Below are 20,182 nucleotides of genomic sequence, written 5' to 3'. Positions count from 1 at the left end.
GAACAGCAGGTGCCCCGGCGCTCTGGACACTGTTTGTGCATGGGACAAGCCAAATGTCCAGCAGCTGCCCCACCACCAGGCTGGACACGGCATCAACAACTTGTATGGAGAAAGAGTGCCAGTCTTATGCCTCTAAAGCTGATGTGATTCTTTACAAAGATAAGGACCACATTATAACACATCACTATCAGTGCAGATGAACCATAAGCCTACTGTATAAAAGTGCCTATTGGCTGAATGTGGCGGGAGCACAGAGAGAGTATCTAAAATAAGCAGCAGCTTGTCAGTTTCCCAGAGAGGCTTGTTGTTATATGACTCGGAGATCTGAGACCTGATACTGTGGCCAGTTATTCTGAAACAGACAGATGTGACTGCACAATAATCGCCTAAAACAACACGGAGGAACCCACTGCCCCCACTGTCTGAGTGAGTATCTGAGGGCAGGCTGGAGGGCAGGGTGTTTGGGGTTTTTGCACTGGTGTTTTGAGATTGTTTTTACTGTGTTAAGGCTTCACTTTATTGTACCCAAATGTGTCCTCTTCATTTGACCCATCCTTCAGTGTCGCTGGGGACTAAGTGCAGCGCCCAGGGACAGATTTCCAGATCTGATCTAGCCTTAGTCAAGACCTTAGCTGGAGGATTTTAATTATTGTGCCTGTTTTGGGTGGATGGGGGAAACTGACCCAGACACGGGGAGAAACATGCAAACTCTGCACAGAAAGGCCCAGGAGCCCTGAACCTTCTTGCTGTGAGGTGAGAATGTTCTTCCAACGTGCCTATCGAGCTAATATGTTATGGTAAGGCAAGTTATTTCCTTTTTCCAACATTGATACAACAGTCAGCGGTCTAATGAAGTGTCCTAACTATATTAGAGGAAAAGCCAGTCATTATTTAAAGTTACACCTCAAATTAGGGTTTTCAAAAGTATTAAAAATCAGATACTAATCAATACAAAAAGTAGTCAAGCAAGTATAAATACAATCATAAAATGTGACCTAACAATTTTACAATGATCTTGAGCTTTATATGACCACATGATATATCAAAGAAAATACTATTATTGTATATAAAAATACAATAATTTTGGAATCCAGTCTCCAAATGAAGTTCGACATTGTACTATTGTGACAGAACTACTTCAAATATGTTCATTGAGAAAGGAGTATAACTGTATATCATTAGTCACTTTTTCTACCATATGTTTTTAGTTGTGAGCCCAGACACCAAACCATAGGTTGCACTGAACACCATAGCAACACAAAATACACATATAAAATGTTATGTTTTAGTGAATGAAAAACAATATGAGTCACGATGAGTCGTCCAGAAAATAGGGAAATGTCTACTAAGGAAGTGAAGTTGCTCCTGTTTAATCAGGTGTAACTGTGTGTATGTGTGACTTTAGAACAAGCAGGGACAAGCTAGGGAAATGGCAAATGAACAAAGATGACTAAAACTGTTGTGACTTGCTATCTCACATGTTGCAAACTAAACTACAATTAAAATAGAGCATCCTTTGCCAAAATACACAATTATCTAGATTTGCCTAATGTCATTTTAATGGCTTTAATGCACATTCAGCAAATGCTTATTAAGAGCAGAGTCTCTCCCTGGGTGCCCATTACTTTCTCATTAGCTTAAAATTAAAGCGAAGACCTGGGTGTCCTGGGAACATTCCTGCAGAGGTGGGGGAGTACAGTCTCCACTCCTTTTCACAAAAGCATTCCGATGGTGGGTCTGCACGGCCCATTGCCAGATTCAAGTATTCTGATAAGGGTTTGGTCAAGAAACTCCGAAGAAATCTACAGAACACTGGATAATAATGATCATTTAAAAACAGAACACCTTATTGCATTGTTGGTTAAGGTTTTACTCATGATTGATATGAGATACATGTAAGTAATGTTCTGGTGAATACAATCAAATATGAATAGATATTATGGACATAAAAGAGAAGAAAATGTCTTAAGGGAGGCGTGATTCAGCTCACAAATATTTACGGAATGTGAAATATTCCAGAAAAGGTGCGCCCTTGGGAATCATTTTTATGTGTTACTCAAAATCACTGTTAGGGAGCAAATAGAACTCGAATCTAATCATCGAGAAAAGCTTTTGGGAAAAGTGTTGGTGAACATGTAAGTTATTAAATATCTTATAAAACCAGAGAATACTACGCTCTTCATAGCAGTAACTTGCTTCATCGAGGCTTGATTATTGCCGTTAGAGCGTCCTAACCCTTTCCTTCATTCAGATCCAACATTATTCTTCCAATTCTCCACTCACAGAGTCAAAAATAATCAAACACAGAGGGATGGACTCTTGATAGTTTTTCTCAGCAGCAAGGATAGTCTGCAAGAAGAGAAGGAGAGAAGGAGATTGGGACGTTCCTAAATCAAGTTCGACATTGAATTATTGTCTTGCATGATTCATAGTCAGTTACATGGCCCTAGTAAATTAAAACGTATGTCGGAAACGCATAAATGAAACTGCATTGAACGATACCACTGCGGTCTTCAATAGGCACATTTTTTGTCAAACCACTCTTTGCAACTGCAGTTCTACAAAAGCAATACCCACAAGCCCAGATGAACATACAACAACAGATTGGTCAACCCACAAGACAAGACACAAATATATAGCCTATTTCAAAATAGCTTCGCTTTTCTTTAGATAATTGGTCTTACTATTGCAACCATGAACTATATCTGTTTCATAGATGTGCCGTTGTTTGAGGTCAGACGTGTAAGCAACTTGAAACTATTCGTTTTCATTTTCATTTATTAAATGCAATGGTGAACATACAAGAACACAATAAAAAGAGAGATGTAGAGTACCATGGTAGTAGCAGCACACATTTTGATATTATTGCGATATTTGAATATACTTGTTGTCAGAATAATTTGACTGATTAAAACAAATAGATTCATGTGATAGACTAACTCAGGGCTGACTCCGACTGAATGAAGAAAATCATGAATAAAATCGGACTTTTTCAATGTTTTAATTTGAAAAACGGTATAACAAATAATAATAAATCATATCTGTAGCTACTTTTCACCAGATGCCGTTGTGACACTTGCACTTTGTGCGAGCACCAAGCCTGGATGAACTTGAAAAAGACAGGTACAATGTTATGTTCCTTTTGCATAACATTTCCAACTAAACAAAGCTAAAAGAAACCGTGTTGTAAAGGCGGAAGTGGTGTGTGAGAAACCAACAGGTGCCCTTTTACGCACTGAACTGAACTGAACAATGTGCACCTCTTACTTGGCAGGCAAACCCGTTTTAACTAGAAACATCCAAACCAAAAGCACTAGTTTAAAGTGGCTACAGCTAAACAATCCAGTCCTTCATAACAAAGAAAAGTTATTAACTCCCTGAAAGGACATGAAGAAACAGCAGTAGGGATATAAATGGAATTGTTTACACTCAGCGGTATGGCATGTGACATAACAGTTAGTCAGGCCGATTACAAATGTGCATGTATCCTAAAATGGTACCAGATTATTCAAACGCAAAACAAAGTCACAAACTCACCCCAAAACAGCACAGAATAGCAGAGTGTGCACTCAATTTAAAACCATACTATCATTACCACACCTTGTCTGCACATGCCCACACAGGGCTGCATGCTAACCCATGTTTATTCTATTGAAACACTACTTCTGGTCACATTCCAGCATCATGACCTCTTATTCGAGCTATCAAAAAGTGCTAAGAAATATTTTCATGGGCAAGGCCAAGTAAAGACGGAAATACACTTCAGCTGTAAATCCATTTGCATAAATCCTCAGCTTTTCTGTTCAGGCGTGATCATTTTGAATGATTGCCCACATACCAAATGTATGACTTCCAGTGGGAATCCCTTCTCATCCCTGCATTGCTATGCAATGTGTCTATTTATTGGTTACACATTTAAGATCAAATACATTCCCAATGCAGCCGTCTCCATTTACCCTGGCTGGTACAGTTCTCGGACTTGTTGCCTACTGTATCTAATAAACGAGTATGAAGTGCTAATATACTTGGGATAACATTTCCTATATGGACTCTTCACAAGGTTGACATGAGTCATGTTTTCCTTTGCTTCCTCCCTAAATACATTATTAAACAAGTTCAACGTTTGTCCGATGACTCAGTGTGAAGTCATCCCAAAGATATTTCAGCTAGAATCAGTTGCTGCATGAAGGTGGTCCGAGGCTTCTTAAAAGGTCCAGCTGCTAATTTAAGTACCTATGGCTGACTAAGAAGCTCGAATAAGAACTAAAAAGGAGGTCAAGCCGAGCTGACTAATTATCATTTATTAAAACAGGAGATTACGGGTTGGTGGCAAACAATAAACCAGGATTATTGAAGTGTCAGTTATCTCACTTAAACTTAATTCAAAATAGATCAGGATAGATTGTTAATACCTCCATCACACAAGATTTGCTATTGAAACATCAAAGTGTAATGAATAATTATATGTAATACTATTATCACAGACAATACAGAATACATTCCTTCAGCATGGACACATGTGGTGTGCTGCCCACTTTCCGCTGAGTTAATATTCTTGGGGAAACACTTTACACTGAACGTAATACTCTGTAAAAAGCTAATAAACTATTCACCACTATAGCTTTAGCTACACAAACGGGATTGAGGAAGCAGGTCACTGTTTTCCATTTGAAAGTGGGCAGCAGAGAAGGGACTTCCTTTGCTAAAGGGCCAAATTCCACATGGTCTGTGACCATTACCCACCCAGGCTGACTCAGACCCCCTCCACCCCTGTACGCCCCCCACACACGTCCCAAACTCTGCATAGTTAGGGCAGGACCTCCTCTTCACAACCGGCTGTTCTTTTCCACTGGCAGGTGACTTTCGAGGCTTGTGTCAAATGTACATTCCCATCATGCAGCAAATGTCTCAATCTCTTTTATTTACAAAGGGGCACAAAGGGATCAGGGAATAATCGAAAATGAGGTTCAATATAGTATAGAAAAACAATTGAGAAAGTAGGTGTCAGTTGTCCGAGTATAAACACTATCATCACAGTGGTTTTCCAAAAATCAGTCCTTTAGGAACCAATTTAAACATCAAATAACAATTATTCAATATAATTAGGGCTATAACGCATGTACTTAGATCAGAACGGTGACAGCAGCCATTACCAGCAAAACCAAAAGTGTATCATAATATAACTCTGAATGCACTGAGTGTTTCACGCCTGTCACTTTGCTTCCCTGAGGGTCAGTGGGCTATCACACGAGTCCATGCCACAGCTATCCGATCCTTTTGACTTGGTATGCAGTTAATGAGCTTTTTGAACCCTCATTAGACACAGCCCCCACTCAAACACACACACCCACACACTCACATTCACCCAGTTTTACCCCCCACTCCCAAAAAGCGTGCCAGCCCACCATTGTCTCTGTGTGGAGACATGCAGCTGCCTGCAGTCTGGCTCCTTGCAAGTTACGAAGCATCACTGACATGACAGGCACAAAAGCCAAAAGGAAAGCTTGGGTTTCCTTTATGCGGTGCATGTGTGTGGGCAGCCCATGTGCAAACTGACTGAAAGACAAGTCTAGAAGGTCAAAGCAATGCACATAGTCTCTACAGTCTGCTGTGTGCTGGAATGCAGCAGCACTCCGTCTCACCTAGATAACAGTCAAACTAATGAATAGGCTATAGTCTATGTTGAGTTTTTGCCATAATTAGTGATTGTTATACTCAAGTCTTTAGTGTTATGGCCCACACTTTGCACCATAAACACTGTATGAACTACTAAGTAACATTGTGTCCAGCCCATACAAGTCAGTGGCAATCATCCGTGTTCCTTCAGTTGAAAATGACAGATAAATAAATGATAAATAGTGTTGAGATGACTTCCTCTGTAGCTTTTTAGCTCTGTCGCCCCCACTACGCTTCACAGACGCGGCCGTGACGCTGGCTCCCGCACGCGCAGCGCCCAACTCAATCTTTGCAACTAATTACGGAGCTACTTGACTGAGAAGAGCGAGTCCATAAAACAGAACAACCGCAAGCACTCGGTTTCTTTTTCGACTGCGGGGGGCAGAAAGTGGAAGTAGAGCTTTTTTCTTGTTGTTACAAACCAGCCAAGTTAAAGTGACAGCGACGTTGTACCGCTCCGCGCGCACAATAACCACACGCTCGAGGCTAAGAAAATGCAGCACTAGTAGTTCCAGGCCTCGGCAAAGTCCGGAGGAGCGCGGAGAGTCGGGCTGAACTGGGACGAATCACGGGCGGCTCTGCGCGCCTCTCTCCCCCGCGACACGGGGAGACGCGCCGATGTTCAGTGGAGAGATGAAGGAAAGGCTACTGACCTGGATAAACTGGATAGTCAGGGCCGACTTGCCGACACCGCCGCCCCCGACCACCACCAGGCGATACTTCTCCTGCACTGATCCGTCCTTCCAGCCAGCCATCGGGGAGACACTTCTACCGCCGCCGAAACACCAGTGAGCCGGTGAACACCCACTTTTCTCCAGCCAAAAAAGAGTGACAGAGTGAGGCCCCGCGGTGGACGGACGGACGGAGACGCGAGGCGGGAGAGTGCGCGCGCGCGGCGGGGCGGGGGGGGGGGGGCGTGTTCCGTCAAGAGCACCGGGGCAGAGGGGCCATTAAAACCGCCCGAGAACCAAACACACAGTGCGATGTTCAAGATGTAAGAGCCGATAGTGAGAGCAGGAGCGAGCCAGGCCAGTACTGGTGTCTGGCGCTAGGGGCTCTTCTACAGGCTGCTGTGACTCCCCCCCGCGCAAGCACACGCAGCGCATCCAGCCCTGTGGCTCTGTCAGACCAGTATCACACACCCCTGCAGTCACATTCCTGCTCGGAAGGGGTAGGACCCGCGGGGGTAGGAGCGGGTAGGACGTGCTGCCCACGGAGACACGCGGGGCACGGCCGGTGTCCACGCGTTAATGATTGACAGAGTGTTTGAGGCACGTATTGGGAACTTTGAGATGGTTCGTTCCGAAATATGCCAGGCACAGAGGAGCCCGTTTAGTGTTTCCACGGCCCTGGGCACTTGTTGTGTGGTGGTTGAGAATGTTATTTTGGAAAGGCATTGATTATTGTCCAAGTATTGGCTGAGTATTTATCTAGAATTACAAACTGATATAAAACATTAACAGTGGAAATAGGGGTTTCTTAAGAGTACATTTTAGCCCACTTAATTTGTCTTTACAATCTCAGCCTGTCAGTTTCATTCCATCTCTCAGTTCAATTCTCTTTCCTATTGCTCAGACACAATTTTAAGTGGCCTCAAGTATTACATTTCTATAATAATTACATTTAGACCTACTCTCTTAAACTATATGCATACATTATTTTCAAAGTGCACACGAATTAACCCAACGCAGTTTGATTGGTAGATTGTGGCGCTTTATGGCATGATTTATTGTACCATTCTCTTGTAATATCTTTGCCTCAAGTATAGACAGTGTCATGTCATGACACATAATAAACCTGCTGCATTATGGAAGTGTCCCTTACATTTCAGGCGCCATCTAGTGTCCAAAAAAGACGTGTTTAGGCCGCCTCCCGCTTCTCATTTACAGTCCGATGTTGGTGCAGGGAGAATCTTACAATACAATTTATAACTGACAATTGAGGAAGATACACAATCCCTCATCATTATAGTAGAACATGAAGGGAAGTGGGCTGATCCAATCCAACTGCTGTGATTCACAACACTGCTTAAATCCACCTCAGCCTTCCTCTTTCCCGAGCTTAGAAATAAAATAAACTTAATTAGGTACAGCTTGTTATGTGTTTAAATCTCATGTTATACATTCTGTATTTCTGTAGACAGACTGTTTATATTTGCTTTATTATTTAGACATGGAAAAGATACACATTATTGAGCAATCATACATGTTTATTGAAAAAGATTAATGAAGAACAGCATGGACAAGTAAATTACAGTGTAGGTTTTAGACAAAAGTTTAAAAAAAAAAAAGAGCGAAGAGCACAGAAGTAAATGATGAAATGTTCTTAATTATCTGTCAAAGACTGAGATACAACACAAACCGGTGACTTTACAAAGCAGAGTTGCTTCAAATGTTCGTCTTCTTCTGGGAAAGGTTAATTTTGTCTCCAAGACTCAAGGCCATGCCCTGTAAAACAGTTTGACCTCTATATTAATTCAGTCTCGACCCAACGCTGTAATTCTTCAATTCCATAATGTCTAAAACCATTCTAAACCACATGTATGCATAATTCTCTTCTTCTTCTCTTCATTCTTAAATGGCACATGTGAAGATAACATCCTAGTACATGTTTATTGTGCGCCTGGCTCTTGAGAGCAGGGTTTGGACCTACCTGGCTCTTGGCTCTGATGCGGATGTGACCGTTGACAGGTGCATCTGGCCCGAGGTGAATGGGCTTCTCGATGCTGACATTAGCCAGGGCGTCCTCACCGAAGATGGAGCGAGCGTAAAGATTTGCAGCCATGAAGCCACAGAAACCAGAGAGGGCCTGAAGAAGAACAGAACATGATACCTCAAAGTACTCGATAGTGCTCTCCATGTAACATCACAAACAGAATCAATCTATATAAAGCGTACAAACCTTTTCAGGAGTCAAGCATTTCATGTTTGTGGACTTGAGGATATGTTGAAGATAATCATTGAGATCAGTAATGTTGGTGTTTACAGTCACCTTTAAAAAAATAATATAACAATAACCAATCACATTTTCAATTTCATTTTTTCAGATACTAAAATTATTCTTTGAGCACGGCAAAGACAAATTACCTTATTTTCCCATTCAAACTCTGCCCACATTTGCCTGAATTCTGCATCCGTACATGAAGCTGGTTGGATGTAATCCATGATGTCAATGTGAATATCACTGAGGACAACGCAGTTCCTGTCACTGGCAGCTCCCGACACATCATAAACTGTGGATTTTAAAATACATACAAAAAAAGAGATCTAAGTTTTGTTTGTTGCGTTGTTACTTTACGTTATATGTTGCATTTATTTTAATAAAAAAATTACCAATATTTCCAAATATGATGCCATTCTCTGTTGAGGCCACCTTAACGTTAGCCTTAATGTTGGCAAAATCATGTGGAGCCAGAGTTAGAGGAGAAGGTTTTTCAACCAATTTGAGGTCACCTGTAACAGAAAGAACACTGACAATTTAAGAGTGCTCATAAGACAAATAATACAGGTGTTCCATTATGAGGATGACAAATACCTAATGTTGCCAGCTCAAGTGTGCAGTTTTGAAGAGTGTCGTTGGTTTGGTTAACAACCAGCACATCCAGGACAATGTCATACTGGTTAACATGAACATAGGCTTCAGCGTAAACTGGGTCTGAAAAGCCCGTGAGCTGAGTCACCTGAAAGCCACACAGTTCATCATGAACCAGTTCAAGGTTACCGTAATAAAAGGTTGGTGACATCTGTAAACCTTGTTGAGTTTTGAGGCAAGTGGATCAGCTGCTTCCTTCCTCTGAGTGTTTCCCATTGCGGCCAAAAGACTGAGCTGGAACTGGTCCTCTTTAGAAGCCATTTCATTTTTGGCTGTGAGCTGCATGAACGAGATGGGGTCGTCTGCTTGCACCGTCACATTACGTTTCTCTGATTCTTTCTGCAAGAACAAAGGGAAGTTTACCAAAATACAATTGTCTAACACAAAAATAAACAGCCAATCACAATCATATTAAAACAAAAATATGAAAACACAATACAGTTGTTGTTATTATAAGGCTTTCCTGTGGAAAGATTCTGCTGTCAGAGGTTAAGCGCAGAGTTCAAGATGGTTACCTTTTGTGAAAGCTTCTCTTCCTCCAGTCGGACAGTTAGCATGTGGGACAGCGATTTGCGGCACTCCTTATTAAAAATGTCATTCATGAGAGGCGAGCACTCGGACAGCACTTTCAAGCACAGAGAAATGCGGTCCACATCATCATCTGTAATGGGCTTTTTAGGGAGGGAGGACTTGCCCAGGTGCAGCACAGTGACCATGATCAGCATGGACTCTGCAACAAAAGACTGAAGGAAAAGTGCCAAAGGAGTGAGTGCCAAATTATGTATACAAATAAATCAAGAAAGGATTTAATTAGCTTACATTTTGTTTCTTTTTGTCCTGAACAATGTCAACGTAACGTAAAGCTAATTTGGTCAGCGTGGTGGCCAAGGAAGCAGCCACATAGAAGTCTCCATCCATCAGGAAACCGCGGAGTGGAGGCCTATAAAAGGATAAGACGGGTATTTATCTTCAAATTAAAAGGACTGCTTAAAACAAAATGATCCAAGTTTTACCTGTCCTCCTCTTTCTTGGACGGCCTGGAGGAGCTGAGGGCGCTCTGGGTCACGTATGTGCCCATTTCTGTTACCAGTTTATGAGCTGGTGCTGCACTCACTTCATCCTCAGGTTTCACCTCACCCGTTTCTTTCTTAATCTCATTGTCCACTATGGGGATCTGTAAATGCACATCACAGTCAGATGGTTCTCACCATTGTTGAATATTTTGCATTAAAAAAGGGACTGTACCCATTTTTACATGTGATCAAATATGTACATTTATATATATTGTGAGAGCAGCTCTTAGGGCAGCTTAGACAGCAGTGTGCCGTCTGTATCCAATTATAAAGCTTTTAACTGTCGAAGTGACACTGGTGCTTTGATAGAAAGCTAGTTGATGTTAGCAGTGGCATGACAGCAAAACTCTGCTCTGATCTCAGAAAGTTGTGAAACACATTTATAAACTCATCATGGTGGATAATTAGGATGTTTTAATAAAGTGAAGAATAAGTTTGGACCACTAAAAACATTCAAAATTACATTACAAATCAGGTACAGTGCCTTTAAGTTCATTGGTGACATCAAAAACAAACCTCTCCCAAAGACCTGCGGACCTCTGTCATCACATTCTGAATATCATCTTTTGTGCTGCAGTACTCTCCAAGTATCCATAGGGCCCCTCTGTAAATTCTTTTAGACACAAAGATTTAACATCATTACAAAATGTACTCCTAATACAACCGTGCTTAAGGAAATGCACATCAAGTTCAGTGCTTCTTGGTTTACATTTTACAGTATAATCAACAACAGTCCACTGCTTTATAATGTAATAACACTTTTTCTTCTGAGGACAGAAATTGCAAATTAGCCTTGGCTATAAAGGATGTAGTGTGTTACATGTTTAATGCACATACATAGCATGTGTTGCTTACTTTACAGTTTTGATGGCATGGAAAACCTCCAACATTTTCTCAATGATGAGGGGCCGGAGGCTGTCAAATCTCTGAATAGCTTCTCGCACAAACTCCAACACATCAGCAGCAGCCGCCTCATTAGTGTCACTTAGGAATTCCATCAGCTGTTTACCACAAAACATACACATTGAAATATTTTCTTATTAAACAAACAGAAAATTAAACAAACATCCAACATTGGCTATGTTGGTCTAAAAAGCATGAATTCCTTTCTGTCTGTTTAATTGGACTCACCACTGGTATAACGTTGCCCGCCATGTCAGGGAAGCGCACACTGCAAGAGTGAAGCGTGCGCACCAGCAGCTGCCTGTACTTGTCTGTGTCTTCATGTTCCGTTACATTATTTGTCTTGATCACCTCTTTCTTCAAAACTATCACCAGCTAAAAAAATAAATGGTGTAATAAATGCAATGTTTTCAATAAATTGTATCTAATCTGTGCACTAACAACAAAAACACACCTCTTCAACATTGCGTGACGAGACAAGGTCCAATGCCAGCTGCAAGGTCTTTTTTCTCACTTCCAGGTCAGGGGTGGTGAGAACACGCAATATATCCATCACAAGGTCCTGAAGCCAAGGATTACACCCAAATTAAGAACAGACTTGACAACACCACAGCAGTGAAAAACAAAAAGAATGGACTTAAAGTGGAGTAAAAAGTACCTGAAGTATACGTTCATGAGTGGGATGCTCCTTCAGTTCAATCAGACGATCAAGGACAATCAGTTTCACATTGTTGTCACTTTCCTTGATGATTAAGTCAATGTAGCACTGGGCAGCAGCCTACAAATCCAACAAGATATGTAAGAAATTGTAACAAAGCTAGGATTTGATATCAAAAGTATTGTAAAAAAACAGTGTTGTGTACCTTAATAGCTGTAGGAGCGCTTGAGAGCGTTACAAGAGTACCAGCAGCCTCATATTTTACAGCTGGACTCGAGGACTGGAGCAAATTGTAGATACACCGGATAAATCTGGCGCGCTCTGAGGGATTTGCATGACAGACCTAGAAATTGGATGATAAAATAAATAACAGATATTAGAGAATGTGCAAAAACACTTTTAAAAATAAACCACAGGCCCTTTTCCTTACTTTATAAATCAGCTCCACAATAACGAGCTGAAGAATGTCACCAAAAGTATGGACTTGATCAATACAAGTGCTGAGGTAATCCAAGGCTCGATCCTGTATCAACAAGTGTGACGTAAGAACAAATAGAGAAACAAATAGAACACAGCAACAGCATATACATATTATTTGTCAGATAAAATATGTCTGCAAGATGTTGCACACCTGGTCAGCGTGGATCAACATCATAAAAGCATTTCTTTTACAGCTTGCATCTTTTTCATTCACAAGAAAATCGTGAATGAGTTCCGGGGCATCTGGGATGAGGTGTTCAAAGTTCCTAGAAACAGGATCAAGTACAGTTTAAGTTTTCATTCTACCCATAGAGTATTTGAATAATAAGACATTGTCTGTACCTGTAGATGGTGTAAATGGCCAGGACTGCATTGCGGCGGACATAGCTGTGGCGGTGTTCAAGGCAGGCGCGAATGGCTGGCATCAGAGGCTCAAGCAGCTCAGACTCTTTCAGTTTGCACAGAAAACGCAGAGTGGAGCCGCGGATGAACTCATTGGGATGCTGCAGGTCCTGGAGAATAACACGACACGCATTACAAATACTTTAATATTTTACAAATAATGACATTATAATAAGAGCAAACGTACCTTTCTGTAGGCATCACAGACCAGAATCATCTCCTGAAGCAACTTCCCATCTGGAGTCGTTTTAGGAACAATCTCCCAGAAGACGAGGAGCAACTTTTTGATCGTGTGGTCTTGAAGTGGCAAGACAAAACGGATGATGGTCATGAGGAGCCCAGGTAGTTTCTCGCCATTCAGAATCATAATGATGACCTTTTTTAGCGCTTCAGTTTTTGCCTTGATCTCGCCTTTTTCTGCAGATGGAAGATTACTACAATCAGACACACTTCTGTACATTACATTTCATGTGATTGGTGTTTGAGCAGTTACCCAGGTCAGTTTTGAGGCTGACTTCAGAGGGAGGTTCAGAATCAGAAGTGACATTAATCAGGGTGTAGCAGACGTTCTCTGCAGCCGTCATCTTGCTACTGCTGAATTTGGCCTTTTACGGTTTCACAAAGGCGGAGAGCGACACCTAAGCAAAACAAAATAATAGAAATTTAGGGCAACTTTAAAAACAGCTTTAAAATTGTTGTTATACAAAAGTAAAGTCTTCAAGTAATAGTGTGATATGATTGTGTAATACCGGTAGTTGTGAGAAATGTATTGAAAAAAAGACAATAGTAGAAAAAGCTTCAGTTGTAGTCATCTGGACTCAGTTTGAAAAATAGACGTTTCGACTCTCATCCAAGAGTCATTGTCAATAAAAGAATTTAGGTCTTGGATGAGAGTCGAAACGTCTATTTTTCAAACCGAGTCCAGATGACTACAACTGAAGCTTTTTCTACTATGGAACACGCCTGGACGAATGAGGGATTACACCGACAAAAAAAGACAATATTGAAATTGCTGTTTTGGTGATGAGAAAAATAAGAATATTGAGATATTTTTTTTATAAGTTTCAGCTTCCTGTTATATGCAACACTTTGAGGAATTGTTCCCATTGAAAATATATATTTGATTTTGAATAGGTAATTGCTTTGACAATGGTCTTCACTTTTCATCATTTCTAGATAATTAAAACCTTTGAAAATGACAGCAAAATGAACTGATTAAAAATTAAATGAACAGCAACATCTAGTGTAATCTTCAAAAGAAGTCATTCCTGTCCATTTGTAGTGTCCATTTTACGTTCTATTCCCGTTTAGTGCGACACTCAAACAAACAAGACATTCACATCTTAGCACATTCTTGATTAATTATAGAAACATCGTCTGAATATCGTCATCGAGATGATAAAATATTAAATTTTCTTTTTTCACAATATCGCCAACTGTTAGGGCTCCTCTTATTCCTCCAAGAGTATAATGTAAACATTAGCAAACCAATCCGTGAACATACGCCACGGCATTAAAGAGCATCGGCTGTTTATAAAAGTGACGTTTTTTGGGAAAAGAGAGACACGTTTTAACCATGAATATAGCCATTAATCGTTACTACAACAAAGAGTAAGTCTAAGACGACAATGACAATGTGGAAGAAAACAAGTCTAAATCAACAGTTTTCTGACACGTAGCATCTTCGTACTCCGCATTACGTGTCTATTACAAATCCCACCGCTTTGACAATAAGAAGTCTAAACGTACAAACACACGAATGTGTCAAATGAGATGAACTATCACATTGGTTGGCGTTTGATGAGTCTTAAAATGTGATTTGGAGACTGGAGCACAACAACTTAACGCTAGCTTCTGCAAAGGCCATCAATGAAATGGAGGACGCCGTAGATAGGCTACAGCTCCGTTTGCACCACAAACCAAGAAGGAAAGGAGCGTATTAGTGACAAAATGACAACATGTCTCACCCAAATGTACAGCTATGATCCTTTGGACACAATCTGTGCCTTGTTTTAATATTTACATGTGTGAAAAAGCAGTCTTCAGCCGCGGCTTTGCTCCTGGACTTCCGTGTGACGTGGAGGATAAACGCGTCCCGAGCCACGTCAGAGCTACCGCTCGCCGCGAGGGTCAAAACTGATTAACACTTGCTCATCGCAAATCATTTAATGTCAAAGAATCATATTAAACCTAACGCAGGTGACAGGAGAAGACAGATGTGCCTGCATATTTTAGTAATACATTATTTGATTAAACTGCCTGCGTATGTTTAGGATATTTTTCAGTAACTTAAGACATATATTGTTATTTTAATTTGATTTCTTTATAAATTAGATCATTAGAACAATGAATTGGAACATTTTATATGGTGTAATTTAATCTGTAAATTGTGTATGAATTCAGATCTAAGTTTGTTTTATTTTATTTGTAAATTCTAAATTGTATGCATGCCCTATTTGAAATAAATTGCTACTATTATTATTATTCCTTATTGTATGTTGCACCTTTATGGCAAAGCACGTTCCTAGTTCGTGAATTCTGTTCGCTGACAATGGCAATAAACGCTTTTCAAACGTTTTCAAATGTTTGTGACAAACATTAACCCAGGTGAATGGTTTATGGCACCCTCTAGTGGGTGAAAAGAAAAGTACAAATATGACACAACATAACCTCAAAGATTTTTTTGACTTAGGTAAGTTAAAAATAACGTGTTTCACATGTAGGCATTGGCCTACTAATTGTGTATTTTGTAACTAGCTATACTTTTATGCAAAATAGCCAATATATGATGTACACAAATTGTTTTGTTTAGTTTTGATCAAACTGCATTTCCCCTTCATATTTAAGTGTATGTCTTATTTTAATGATAACATTTATTCCCCATCCAATTAAAATGGAATTGGATCTTCTTTTATTATTAGACACTACTCACACCACAGACCTGAGCTCTTTCACTTTGGGCAGAGCAGTGGCTCTTGCACTGTTGCTCCAGGGCCCTGCATTTATTACCAGTCTATAACTTACAATGTGACAGAGAACAATATGAGTGCAGGGCTGGATTGTGGCCCGTGGGGGGCGACACTGAGTCCTAGTTCAGTAAAAACAACATCGATCTCACCTTCTTTCTTTAGTCCAAGTGGCGGAGCACGTTTGAGTGACCATGGAGTGCGCTCGCTGTCAAGTAGTTGAGCGCTAATACGGCGTGAATAGCGGGAGAGGGGGGCTTTGGTGCGGACAAGAGGGGCCTGGGCCGAGTCATGGCTGGACGGGAGGACGGAGAACTCCTGCACGGTAAACTACGGCACCACGACCGCGCCGCTGCCGCCGCTGGAAGTGTAAACAGCTCCGAGGCTTTCAGGAACGGCTACGTGAAGAGCTGCGTCACCCCCTTGAAGCGGGACCAGGAGAGGGGCTTTTGGATCAACCTGTGCAGCTTTTGCAATGAAGACTTGCTGAATTCCAAAGTGCTGAAGGTGTCCGCGGTCTATGTGGGCGCGTTTGTCTTCAGCGCGCTTTCGTTTGTCATCTCCAGGAGCTTGCAAAGTGACTCCTTCTGGGATTTGAGGACTTTTCTGTCGGGGTTCTCTCAGTCCATCAGTCCTTTATTTAGTATAGGATGCGCCTTCTTCTTTCTAACATTTTATCTGCGGCGGAAAAAGAAGGAAAGTAGTAAATGTTGGCTCCTGTCACTGCCAGCATCGTGTTACCTCGGGGACTTTTTGGTTTTGCGGTTCCTGCAATGGGGAGAAGAGCAGCAGCAGATCCAAATGGTGGGCAGGTTGTTGTTCGTGCTGGGATGTGTGGGTCTGCTCACGCTGGTGCCCACTCTCAAACTTAAACACAGTGTGCTCATATTAGTCTTCGCCAGTGTTGTTTGGCTCGCTTCTTTAACAAGTTTGAGCGGACTGCCGGTGCTCCTCAGGCCGCTCTTCTCCTGCTTCTCCGGTTTCTGCGGCTCTCTGCTGGGGCTGTGTTTTGACCGCTTTTACCCGGCGCGGGACGCGTCCAGCGGCAGCGCCAGTGCCGAGGACAAGGTGCCCGTGATCCGCCCCAGGAGACGCTCCAGCTGCGTCTCTCTGGGAGAAACCTCCACCAGCTACTATGGCAGCTGTAAAATGTCCCGCAGACCATCACTGCCCTGTATATCACGAGAACAGGTAGGTCCCAGCACACGGTGCCCTGTCCCCTTCAGGACATGTAGGCCCCCCTGTCCCCTTCAGGTCCCCCTGTCCCCTTCAGGACATGTAAGCCACCCTGTCCCCTTCAGGACATGTAGTTCCCTTGTCCCCTTCAGGACATGTAGGTCCCCCAGTCCCCTTCAGGACATGTAGGTCCCCCAGTCCCCTTCAGGACATGTAGGCCCTCCTGCAGGCCATGTTCCCCAGGAGTATGAGTTTAACCATGCTTCATTGTATTCATTAATCCATAAAGTAAAGTACCTAGAAGGGACATTTGTGTTTTATTTACAATTAACACAATTAAAAGACCGTACCTATAAAAGACTTATTGCCTAGTTTGGACACAAGGCTTTTACACCTCTGAAGTGACACATCTGAAAGGCTTTTGCTGGTTTTGCTGGTCATATTCAACAGAGAAAAAGAGGGTTACACAAGGTGAATCCTGGTGAACTAGTTTGTAAGTTTCCCTTTTATCACCAGCAAAAAAGCCTGTACCTCAATTAGAGAAGTAATAGATACATTTTAGTCCAAATGTCTACTTTTACGTGCAAATGGAAGTGAAGTGATTTGAGGGATGTTTTAGCCTTGTCATTGTGCACATGCTCCAAAACCAGTTTGTTTACATGCAGTCGCTCAGGCTCAGCAGCAGACACAGCTTTTAGTTTATTGAAGCAAAATCATGTTCAAGCTACAGACATGTTTCAGCACATTTCTGATGGATTACAACATTTTGATTATCAGGATAATAAAAACATTTATACAAGAATATGTTTTATATATATTGCTCATTCCTCGTGACTCTGCTGTAGAAGTATAAAGTAACATGTAATTCTCAAGTGTGTCCTTCTCAGAACCTCATATCAATTTGTCAAGTTGTTGTTTTCAACATTATTACCACATTAGCGTTGAGTTCAAGGCCTACGCTCATTCTCAGTTCACGCTGTCATTGGGTTCTTGGGCAAGACACTTGACTCATGTTGTCCTTGTATGAATGTGTAAGTGACTGATGAGGTCAGAGGGGCTTTAAGTGCAGTCATGCTCCTATCCGTCTGCCCCAGGACAGACACGACCACCGAATGTGACTTGGAGGTGAAGCGAGTAGTGCTTTTATAAACTCACTACTTGTTTTGTTAAATGTAGTTGACCTGCAGCGTTATACTTGAGGGAGAATGCAGTGTTTTCTGGTCAACTGCTGTATTGAATATGATACATATACTGCAGTAAAATGCTTGTACATAGTTTTTTTTTATTTGTGAAAGGAAATAAAAAACAAGAAGAATCAAACCATTATTGTTCAGTATTTAGTGAGGCACTGAAGACTCTGGCATTTCCTTAATATACTCAGGGATGATTTAGTCACTCGATAATCTAGATTGTTCAGGTCATAAAACTACAATAATACAGCAAAATTAACTCTCACATTTCATTAAATAGGGAAAATAAAGCTAAACAAAGTGCTCTTTCATTTGTCTGTTTATGTCACATTAACTTGACTTTATAATTATGAAGTTTTCATGGAGCACTTTAATGGGATTAAGGTCGTGAGAATCGTGATGCTTCTTCCCACAATAATTGTAAATGTTTGATATTGTGACGTGCCTAATCACATGTAGCAGGTAAATAAGCTCTTGAAATGATTGATATTCTTGACTTGTGCCTCCGGGTCACGGGGCTGAAAGGAAAGCTCTCTGGAGTCACTCAGGGTCCCCTGCTGATGTCACAGGGGGGCTTCATTTTTGTACACATTAACACCTGCCCATCATTGACATAAAACTGTTCTGTTTGCTGTTCGTCCAGGAAAATGTCATGTGCAAAAATCAATCCAGGAAAAGCACAAGAGATATAGCAACAAGATTACAGTTTTAATCAGATGTCGACGACTTACATTTATTTGTATTTTTATATTCTTCTATTTATGTTAATTTATTGTTATCCACTTCATTCCTCTCCCTGCCCACTGTCACTTCTGCACTTCAGGTGTGATTTGCATTTCCTGTTGAGTGGGAATTACATTAATTTCAGTGATGAACTAGAGAGAAGTTTTGCTGCTAAAATTTGTGTAAATGTTCACGTTCACCTACAATGCACACGATCTCTGGGTGGCTCGAAAATGCCTTTGGAATTTGAATATAAGTAATTTGCTGTCGAGATCGGCAGGGATCGGAATGATAAGGCACCCGTGGCAACTTCCTCAATAAGAGATGGCTGATTTCAAATATTAAAAATGATATATAGGTCTTAATCGGTCACATCGATGTCGTTGTTGCTGTTGTTGTTGTTGTTGTTGTTGTAGTGGTAGTAGCTAATTTGACATATATTTAACAATGAGTGTCGTGAAAAGCCTATCCAATCAAGTCAATCCTTGCCCATGTTGTCTAAACAAGCCATAAAATATCCTATGAGAATATTTTTTTTTTTAGAATATTTTTTTCACAGTTTTGGTTGCAGTTAAATAAACCATATACTTTGTGAGTACTGGTGTTTTGTACAGCAGTGGTCTGGTTACCCATTTATTTATTCATTAACCTTTATTTAACCACGTAAGAATCCATTGAGCTCGAGACCTGTTTTTCAAGCGTGACCTGTGCGTTTGGTTTACATTGAAATGCAGACATTTTTATAGAGCCCATAAAGTAACAATAGTTCTGGAGTAAGTTTAACAGAAACATTTCCACCAAAATGGCTGGGTGGATGTTGTTCCGGCTCCCTGTGCCAAAGATAAGGGATGCACAGGCACATATAGATAAATATTGTCAGTGCAGTCGTGAGCTAAAGACAGAGATACATCTTCAGGGGACAGTAGCTTTGTTTTGCCAAGTTAGCATGTTCCTATATTTTAATATTCACGTTAAAATGTATGTTTAAAGCTAAAATGTTTAAAAATGAAATAAATATGTTGGTTAAATCAATAACTATAAATAAACACACTAAACATTGTCAGAGAATGAAAGCTTAGTTTCTCTATGATTTACATACAATTTTCCCATTATCTCTTCTAGTTAAATATCTCTCCAAGTTATTACTGATTAAAAAAAAATATGTTTTTGAATGCATATGATTTGGATATTGTACAGTTTGCATTTTCTTCTGATGTACATGGAGACAGAGGACCTTCCATTACAGCGCGGCCCTGGGGCAGGCCTGTCTTTTGTGTGGAGTCTCCTCTGACGGGGCAGGGGTGAATAACACACTTAACTGTGCGTCCAGAGCCACTGAGGCAG

At 41.1% G+C, this 20,182-nt stretch overlaps 3 protein-coding genes across 4 annotated transcripts in view; 1 reads left to right on the top strand and 2 right to left on the bottom strand.

Annotated features, from left to right (window-relative positions):
• rras2 (RAS related 2) overlaps window positions 1–6,521 on the bottom strand; it is a 316,645-nt gene extending 310,124 nt beyond the window's left edge. For both annotated transcript variants that reach the window (XR_011931260.1, XM_072465828.1), the window contains exon 1: window positions 6,330–6,521. Coding sequence is in view for 1 of the 2 variants with exons in the window: in XM_072465828.1 (XP_072321929.1) it covers window positions 6,330–6,431 (102 nt within the window). In the remaining variant the exon portion in view is untranslated. The remainder of the gene's footprint in view (window positions 1–6,329) is intronic.
• Window positions 6,522–7,864: 1,343 nt separating this feature from the next.
• Window positions 7,865–13,405, bottom strand: copb1 (COPI coat complex subunit beta 1). The gene is made up of 21 exons (XM_072465827.1): window positions 13,277–13,405; window positions 12,971–13,200; window positions 12,724–12,893; window positions 12,533–12,647; window positions 12,332–12,424; window positions 12,107–12,244; window positions 11,902–12,021; window positions 11,698–11,805; window positions 11,472–11,618; window positions 11,196–11,341; window positions 10,857–10,953; window positions 10,281–10,441; window positions 10,087–10,207; window positions 9,783–10,010; window positions 9,427–9,606; window positions 9,211–9,355; window positions 9,009–9,128; window positions 8,763–8,908; window positions 8,578–8,667; window positions 8,329–8,484; window positions 7,865–8,123 (listed from the first exon to the last, which is right to left on the bottom strand). The coding sequence occupies exons 1-21, from the start codon at window positions 13,365–13,367 to the stop codon at window positions 8,064–8,066; spliced, it is 2,862 nt and encodes a 953-aa protein (XP_072321928.1). The 5' UTR covers window positions 13,368–13,405; the 3' UTR covers window positions 7,865–8,063.
• A 2,474-nt stretch (window positions 13,406–15,879) lies between these two features.
• Window positions 15,880–20,182, top strand: part of pde3b (phosphodiesterase 3B) — a 30,734-nt gene continuing 26,431 nt past the window's right edge. Inside the window, exon 1 of the mRNA XM_072465826.1 lies at window positions 15,880–16,940. Coding sequence (XP_072321927.1) covers window positions 16,041–16,940 — 900 coding nt within the window. The 5' untranslated portion in view covers window positions 15,880–16,040. The remainder of the gene's footprint in view (window positions 16,941–20,182) is intronic.

The sequence above is a fragment of the Eucyclogobius newberryi genome, unplaced genomic scaffold, assembly GCF_026437365.1.
Source record: "Eucyclogobius newberryi isolate DKJ021-1_F unplaced genomic scaffold, fEucNew1.0.hap1 SCAF_5, whole genome shotgun sequence".
In the NCBI taxonomy this organism is placed as follows: domain Eukaryota; kingdom Metazoa; phylum Chordata; class Actinopteri; order Gobiiformes; family Gobiidae; genus Eucyclogobius; species Eucyclogobius newberryi.
The sequence above is the reverse complement of the archived record's forward strand: the minus strand, read 5'-3'. Positions and strand labels throughout refer to the sequence as shown.

Excerpts from the sequence above, each read along its gene's own strand:
- copb1 (XM_072465827.1), bottom strand. The coding sequence starts at position 13,367 with ATGACGGCTGCAGAGAACGTCTGCTACACCCTGATTAATGTCACTTCT. Across the intron at positions 12,022-12,106 it reads GCGCTCCTACAGCTATTAAG|GCTGCTGCCCAGTGCTACAT; the intron begins GTACACAACACT and ends TTGGATTTGTAG. Across the intron at positions 8,909-9,008 it reads CATCATATTTGGAAATATTG|TTTATGATGTGTCGGGAGCT; the intron begins GTAATTTTTTTA and ends TAAAATCCACAG.